This window comes from Otolemur garnettii, unplaced genomic scaffold (assembly GCF_000181295.1).
Source record: "Otolemur garnettii isolate 467f Iridium unplaced genomic scaffold, OtoGar3 scaffold00197, whole genome shotgun sequence".
In the NCBI taxonomy this organism is placed as follows: domain Eukaryota; kingdom Metazoa; phylum Chordata; class Mammalia; order Primates; family Galagidae; genus Otolemur; species Otolemur garnettii.
In genome coordinates, this window is record NW_003852592.1 from 2,226,400 (window position 1) to 2,234,306 (window position 7,907).

General features: G+C 58.9%; 1 protein-coding gene across 2 annotated transcripts in view; it reads right to left on the minus strand.

Annotated features, from left to right (window-relative positions):
- PYGB (glycogen phosphorylase B) overlaps window positions 1-7,907 on the minus strand; it is a 40,033-nt gene that overhangs the window by 10,605 nt on the left and 21,521 nt on the right. For both annotated transcript variants that reach the window (XM_003801082.3, XM_023507660.1), the window contains 9 exons: window positions 7,240-7,351; window positions 6,774-6,856; window positions 5,388-5,531; window positions 4,822-4,914; window positions 4,239-4,385; window positions 3,481-3,644; window positions 2,420-2,534; window positions 1,460-1,561; window positions 455-602 (listed from right to left, as the gene is read on the minus strand). In XM_003801082.3, coding sequence (XP_003801130.1) covers window positions 455-602; window positions 1,460-1,561; window positions 2,420-2,534; window positions 3,481-3,644; window positions 4,239-4,385; window positions 4,822-4,914; window positions 5,388-5,531; window positions 6,774-6,856; window positions 7,240-7,351 — 1,108 coding nt within the window. The remainder of the gene's footprint in view (window positions 1-454; window positions 603-1,459; window positions 1,562-2,419; window positions 2,535-3,480; window positions 3,645-4,238; window positions 4,386-4,821; window positions 4,915-5,387; window positions 5,532-6,773; window positions 6,857-7,239; window positions 7,352-7,907) is intronic.

The window sequence follows — 7,907 nt, forward strand, 5'->3', positions numbered from 1 at the left end:
CTATTTTTTTTGGTTGCAGCCATCATTGTTGTTTGGCGGGTCCAGGCTGGGGATTTGAACCCACCACCTTAGGTGTACGTGGCTGGCGCCTTAGCTGGTTGAGCTATAGGCGCCGAGCCATAAATTCTTTTTATAAGTATACTTTTAGTGTCTCTACTTAGCAGTGTTTTCCAAATAAGATAAAACTCATAGAGATGATAACTGAACTTAAAATAAAAGCCAAGCTGAATACAAAACCCAGCCTCGGAATTCCAGGAAGCCCCGTGACTGCTCCAGGTGTCAGCTGAGGCCACAGACCCCACTGGCCTTACAGAGCATCAGCAGTCACCTGCTCAGGCCCGACCTGGAGGGCACAAGAAAACACACACACAGAGCTCACAGCCCCTGCTAGAGAGGAGGGTGGGGCCCAGGGGCCAGCAGCGGGGAGCTGGGGAGAGCAGGGCAGTGCACTCACGGTTATACAGGGTGACCACATGCAGGCAGTTGAGCAGCTGCCGCTTGTACTCATGGATCCTCTTCACGTGCACGTCGAACATGGACGAGGGGTTGATCTTTACCTTGTACTCTTTCTCCAGGAAGGCCGAGAACTTAAGCTTGTTCTCCTGGGAGAGGAAGATCAGACCCATGAACTCTCGGGCGCCCAGGGACGCTTGGTCCCCCGCTAGGCCCACACACCTCTGCCAAGTCAGGGACACCACTGGGAGGGGGCAGCGGGGCAAGGGCTAGAGCCGGGATGGAGACAGGGAAGATGGACCCATAGCAGGAATGGTGGGAAGAAGTGAAGATCCAGCCCCAACAGCACCTGGAGCAAAGTAGAAGAGTAAGCCAGGAGCGAGGCATGGGAGGGACTAAGGCATGTGCGGGGAGCAGGGTCAGAGAGTGGGGGCGAAGCGTGGGGAGGAGCGGGGCATGTCGGGGGAGCAGGGTCAGAGGGTGAGGGCATGTGGGAGGGCGAGGTGTGGGGAGGAGCAGGGCACATGGGGGAGGAGCAGGGCACGTGGGGGGAGCAGGGTCAGAGAGTAGGAGCATGTGGGGGGGGGGCATATGGGAGAACAGGGTACAAGGGGGAGTGGGGCATGCAGGCAGACAGGCCAACAGGGAAGTCTCGGATAGTTTCAGAGACCACAGTGAAGAACTTCTTCTGGGCCTCAGAGAGGACACCGCCACCAGCCAGCAGAGGACGGGGCTTGGCACCCTGCTTGTGCCAGCTTGTGCCATGGCCCCTATTTCCCACAATGTTCAGAAGGCTCCAGCAACCCAGCTATGTTGGGCAGCTACGCAAAGCTCTCCAGAGACAGAGAGCATTACATGGCTTCTACAGAACTGCTGACAGGGCAGTGGGTCAAGGCAGGGTCAGGGCTGGCCTGGTGCCTGCACTCGCCCACCCGCCAGTCACATAAGTGCAAAAGTGGGCAGGGTAGAGGAGGGCAGGGTTCAGGCTAAGTCACCTGGGGCCTACCTGCTTGACCTTGGCAACATCCCTGATGAAGGCTTCGTCATTGACTAATGGCAGCAGTTTCTTCAGTTGATCAAGGTCAGTCAGGAAGTCTTCCCCGATTTTCTGGAGAGCAGGGACACAGGGTGCTGTGCACTGCAGGTCTCAGGCTCCTGAAGCCAGGCCCTCTGGCCACCGCCCTGCTCTTGTGTAGCCTCTGCTGTGGCCTGGGAACCACACGCTCCGTGTGCACCCCAGGCCTGCCCTCCACCCTCGTCCAGTCACAGCTGAGCACAGTCCTCTGCCAGAGCATCCCCATCTTGCCAACTCAACATCCACATATGCAGACACCTCCCAGGTTCCCAGGGCTCCTCTGGACGCCCTCCATCTGCATGGCCACCATGGGTGTGAATGTGTGACCACCTCCTCCCCCTGGAACAGGTAATCACTCCAGACCTGGGACCTCAAGGACCCTCCCTGTGCAGCCCTGCAGATGCTTGGCCACCTCTCTGCCCCACCCTGCCTGCCTTGGCCTGTACAGAAGTTGTATCCCCAGGGCCTGTCCTCAGGCCTAGGGCATCACACCAGATGACTCCCTCCCACTCCCTCCATAGACCTGGGCCTTGTCAGAGGCCCTCCTGGCTGCTGCTGCACCACTGGCTCCAGCACACAGACTGGAATTTGAGCATGGTCGCCCCCTCCAGAGCAAGCATGTGACAGTCCTGGCACTGTCTTGCCAATCAGCCACACCTCAGCCCCTCCTGAAGCCTGGCCAGCTTCTGAATTTGCACACAGGGTTGCCAGGTCTGCTGACTGGTTGCCCCTGCCCTGCTCAGGGCCTCACTGCTCACAGCCAAGAGCCACAGAGGTCCATATTAAGGACAGAGATTCCTGCCCCCCTCAGCCAAGGCCTGGTGACACTGTGCAGGGCAGTTCAACCTCCAGCCGCGGTGGCTCTTGCCCTGGGCTCTGCCCAGCTCTCACCTCCACGATGACATCAGCCAGCCCTGGGTTGCACAGCAGCAGCCACCGGCGGGGAGTGACGCCATTAGTCTTATTCTGGAACTTCTCTGGCTCCAGCTCATAAAAATCCTTGAAACTACAAGTACAGAAAGGGAATTGTCACAAATGCTGTGACTTAAATCAGGTGAGCAAGAGGACTAAAGGCCCTTTGAAAGGGTCCCCTGGGGCTCTGGAGCTCTGCTTCGTTTCCTAAAGAGAACAGGGTGGTTAGCGCCACGGCACGGCAGGAGCGCACAAGGCCACACTCCTCAGGCCCGTGTGCAGCTGCGTGGTCTGGTGCCAGTCGTCACCCCACGGGCATCAAGACTGGCCGTGTCCAGTGGCCTGTGAAGAAACAGGCATCCAGGTCAGGAAGGAGGAGACTGTACTGGCTTTAAGGCCCAAGAAACTGGGGTTTGCTCCCTCATCTGTTAATCAGGCTAACGTGCAGCTCAGAAGCTGCTGGGGGTTAACATGTGGAGCCGTTGGCCAGTGCCAAAGCTCTGCCCTCCACAGGGCCCCCTGCCATGTACTGCCACTCCAGCTAACAGCAGGTGCTAGAAAAGTTTAATTAAAAAAATTATATATATAGGGACAGCGCCTGTGGCTCAAAGGAATAGGGCACCGACCCCATATGTCAGAGGTGGTGGGTTCAATCCCAGCCCTGGCCAAAAACTGCAAAAAAAAAAAAAAATAGGAATTCCGAGATCATACCCCACCCAAGTGGGGAATGGCAAGGAGGCCTGAGCAGAGGACCCCACCCTCCATCCAGCTGGGAGCCCAGCCTGCCAGTCCCATGGCCCCACACACTCAGCCAGCCCTGGCTGGGCCCTGAGAAGGTGGGTAGCTCGCGGAGCAGCAGGTGATGGTGAGTCAAAGCTGCTTGCTGTGTGGCCCTTGTGTGCAGGTTGGTGACGCACAAGGTACTGCCTGGCAGGGTTCAGCAGGCTGCTCCACAGAGGCACAGCATGAGTGACACACCCGGACGTGGGGTGCGGCTGCCAGGCATCTGGCAGCAGGGACCCTGGCCCAGGGACACTCACACAGACTGTTTCACGATCTCTGAGTGGATCCGTGCCACCCCATTGACTGCGTGGGAGCCGATCACGCAGAGGTGGGCCATGTTGATGCGTTTGCAGTCCCCTTCCTCAATCACAGACATGCGGCGCAGGCGGTCCACGTCCCCGGGAAACAAGGCTGCCACGTGCTGATGTGAAGACACAGAGAGCTATGGGTGTGAGGCAGGGCCCACAGGGACCAACTGATGGCCACCACTCTCTGTGGGTGCTCTGCTGCTTCTAGAAAGTCAGGGGCTGCTACCCCAGCCCTGCATGGCCCTCGGACCACCTTGCAGAGGAGCCCATCTCCACCCACCTCAGCCCAGAGACCACAGGCTACTGTGTCTGATGCTGGGACCCCAAGGGTGGAAGATTCACCATTTGATTCACATGGAGAAAGCTGGACGGCGCCCGTTAATCTGGGGGCATCAACCACATTATCACTGGGGAACAGCCATTTTTTCACCAAAAGGTTAAAAAGACAGCTATAAGCACACTTGAGTTCCAGGCTCCCCTATTCCTTGTCGGGGTTCTCTCTGAAAGGTACCTAAATCGCCTCATGCTGTGAGGATGCCCCTGGGACAGACACACCTAAAGCTGCTCTGGAATGGGGATCAGCTGACTGCTCTCCAGGGAACAGCCCTGGGCATCCTCTGCTGGACAGGAGCCCCTCTAGGGAAGGAGGGCTGAGCCTCCTCTCCTGGGCGAGGAGGGTCTGGTGCAGCTGCAGCTATGGCACTCACATCCAGGTGCCGCTGGTTGATGGCATAGATGATCTCAAGGTGTCGTGGCAGCAGTTTCTCGAACATGGACACGGGCCAGCGCTCCAGGGCCTCGGGTAGCACGGTGTGGTTGGTGTAGGCGCAGGTCTTCTTTGTGATTTCCCAGGCCTAGACCATCAGAACGTTCCAGCATGTTTAGGAGCATGCAGCTCTCTGGCCAGATGAGCATCAAGGACCACAGGCAGACACCATTCCTCCAGGGAGGGCTGCTGTCCCCTCTGCTCACCAGGCTGAGCCATGAGAATACCTTCATAACCATGGAAACCAGCTACTTAACACTTCTGTGATGTTCTTGGGCCAAACTTCAGGGTCAGAAAACACACAAGAAGCTCTAAGAAGTGTCCTATTCCTGTCCTGACACTCTGTCCCCACTGCTTTCCTGTCCCACAGAATGTCCACCTCCAGGGCCCACACCTCTCCCGGGGGACATCCTCCCAGGGTGCAGGGAGAGGTTCCCAGCCTCCTGGGTGAGCTCAGCCACAGAAACCATGGCCTTTGTGGCCCTAGGCTGCAGAGAGCATGGTCCTCCCTCACGAGCACGCACCTTGTCCCAGTCCACTTTCTCCACGTCCACCAGGATGCGCATAAGCTCAGGGATGGAGAGAGCAGGGTGCGTGTCGTTCAACTGGATGGCCACCTGCAGTGCACACAGGGGCTCAGATCAGCTGTGTAGTCCCAGGTGTGCAGCCCCAGCTGCCCCAACCCTGAGGACCCTGAAGAACCCAGAGAGAACCTAAGAAGGGAGTCAAGAGGACACAGCCAGCCCTATGCCCTGCAGCCAGGCGTGCCCTATAGCAGGCATGCCCTATGCCAGACGTGCCCTGCAGCAGGTGTGCCCTGTAACCAGACATGGGAGGACCTGCACAACCCAGGGCCCTGCCGCAGGGTGCTGGGCTCTCCCATCCAAGTTGCAAAGCACACCTAACTTTACCAGGGAAGCCTTCACAATACCTCTTACTGCCCTGACTGCCAAAGGAGGGACCCGAGTGGGGTCCCAGCCCAGAATGAGGAGACTCCCAAGATGGGAGGACACCCTGCTCTGCTTCTGCCCCTCCTGGGATGTGAGGAAGAGACCTCAGAGGCTGAGCTCACCCCTCAACCACCACGCACCTTATCGGGGAATGTGTCAAAACAGGTCCTCACAGGATCTCGGCAGCCAAACTTGGAGGACTTGAAGCGGCGGATGATGTCCTGGAGGGTGGCAGCCACCACAAAGTACTCCTGCTTCAGCCTCAGCTCCTTCCCCTCAAAGAACTGTGGACACAGTGGAGTGGGCTGGAAGGCATAGTCCAGGGCTTCCTGCACAGCCCACTGCCCGCCCTGGGGCCATTCTTGTCCCACCAAGGGCCCAGAGCGTCCACTTGGCTGGTATCCGGTGGCCCAGCCCCGTCCCGCCCATCTGTGCAGTCCAGGAAGCCAGAGAGGGGCACACAGCCCATGGAACAGACCCAGACCCAAAGTGTCTGGCCCATCCACAAGGGAGGCCAAGTGCGGGAGGAGCCGGGGTCAGAGCTGCAGGGAAACTGCAGCCTCCCGAGTGCAGGCCTGGTGGGATGCGGTACCCAGGCCCTGGCTCTGCCTCCAGTCTCCAGGGAGCGTCTGCGTGAAGGGTGCCCGCTGCAACGAGCCTCCCAGCGTCCGGGAGCCTCCCGGTGCCCTGGCCTTTCTACCATGTGCGTGCAACACATGGGCAAGAGACAAAGTTAACTAAAAACCGCAATGCACACCAAGACGGGCAGATCCCAAGGACCTGGGTCTGGCAACAACAAAACAGCCACCAGGCCCCACTCCAGGTGCCAACAGGGAGCAGGGCTGTACCCATATCCCACATGTGACAGGTTGGAGACCTTTCAAAAGCCTCCAGGCATCAATGCATATCAGTGCTACCATCCCCACTGGACACACAGGCCTTTGAACTCTTGGGCAGGTGACATCACCAGCTAAGCACACACGGGCTGGACCAGAAGGCTGGCAGGCTCTGGCCTAGCCCAAGGCAGAGGCCATGTGTGCATCACAAAGGAGGTAGAGAAGCTCCCAGAGACCTTCCTTCTGTGAGACAGAAGTCCAAAGAGAGCACTGGTGTACAACCTACAGCAGGAAGGCCTCGGGGCAGCCACTACGTGTCCCACCCACACACCTCACAAGGCAGCAGCAGGCTGCACAGACACTCCTTGTGCTCACAGACAGCCCCTGCACTCACCAAGATGCCCCTGTGCTCACAGACAGCCCCTGCACTCACCAAGATGCCCCTGTGCTCACAGACAGCCCCTGCGCTCACCAAGATGCCCCTGCACTCACAGACAGCCCTTGCGCTCACCAAGATGCCCCTGTGCTCACAGACAGCCCCTGCACTCACCAAGATGCCCCTGCGCTCACAGGCAGCCCCTGTGCTCACCAAGATACCCCTGCACTCACAGACAGCCCTTGCGCTCACCAAGATGCCCCTGTGCTCACAGACAGCACCCCCAGCTGACAGGTGACCAATCAGCTACTCACATTGTCGTTGGGGTACAGGACTCTGGAGATGTTCTCCGCCAAGTTCCGGTCTAGGACTGCCTCGATGTAGTCCCCCACGTTGACTAGGAGAGACAGGGCAGAGTCAGCACACCCATGCCCTGCTGGGGACTCTGGTGGCCTTGTCAGAGTGACTGTCACAGCTGCTCAGTGGCTTACTTGCAAAGGCCACAGAAAACTATCCATAAGTGCAGGGCGTCCACCCTTAGACGGACATGTGGCTCCTTCCTCACATTCCCATGTGCCCACACTTCCAGCCCCTGGCTCCTTCTTGAGACACATGGTCAGCCCAAGCTAACCCAGCCGCCCTGGGCCCCTCCCGGCAAGCCCCGCTGACTGTCCACTAAAGGCACAGTGCCCCAGAATGGGTGGTGGGTGGCAGGGAAGGTGCGAAGGCTATAGGGACTGTGGGCACCCCAGGTGGGACATGGGAACATGTGGAACATACAGTCCTGCAGCTTGAAGTCATTGGGCGCCTTGGCGGACCACAGCCTCATGGTGTTGACAGTGTTGTTCTTGTAGCCGGGCACCGGGGTGTCATAGGGCATGGCAAGCACCACCTGGCCACACACAGACCGACTCTGAGGACCAGGTAGGGGCTGGCCGCCTCTCCTCGCCCAGACCCTGCTCATCCTGAGGCTCTTCCCCTTTGCCAAGCACTCGGTCTCTGCCTATACTGTCCTCACACACGTCCAGCCCCATGTGCCATACCACTGTTGCACCTGGGGGGCCCACCCGGCCAGGCCACACCAATTTCCGGTGTCAACCTGGACTACAGAACCCCCACCCCACTCACCTGCCCCATCTCCCCTCTGCTTCAGCAATTCCAGGACTCAACCAAGTTCCCCCAATAGACAACTCCCTCTCCTCACCGCCACTGTCCACATCTGCCACAGGCTCCTCCTCCTGTTGGTGCCATGCCCAGCACCCCCGACACCTACAGCAGCCCCACAGAAGGCCTGGAGTGTCCTCTGCCACCCTCGACGCCCCATAGCAGCCCCACAGAAGGCCTGGAGTGTCTTCTGCCACCCTCGACGCCCCACAGCATCCACACAGAAGGCCTGGAGTGTCCTCTGCCACCCTCGACGCCCCACAGCATCCACACAGAAGGCCTGG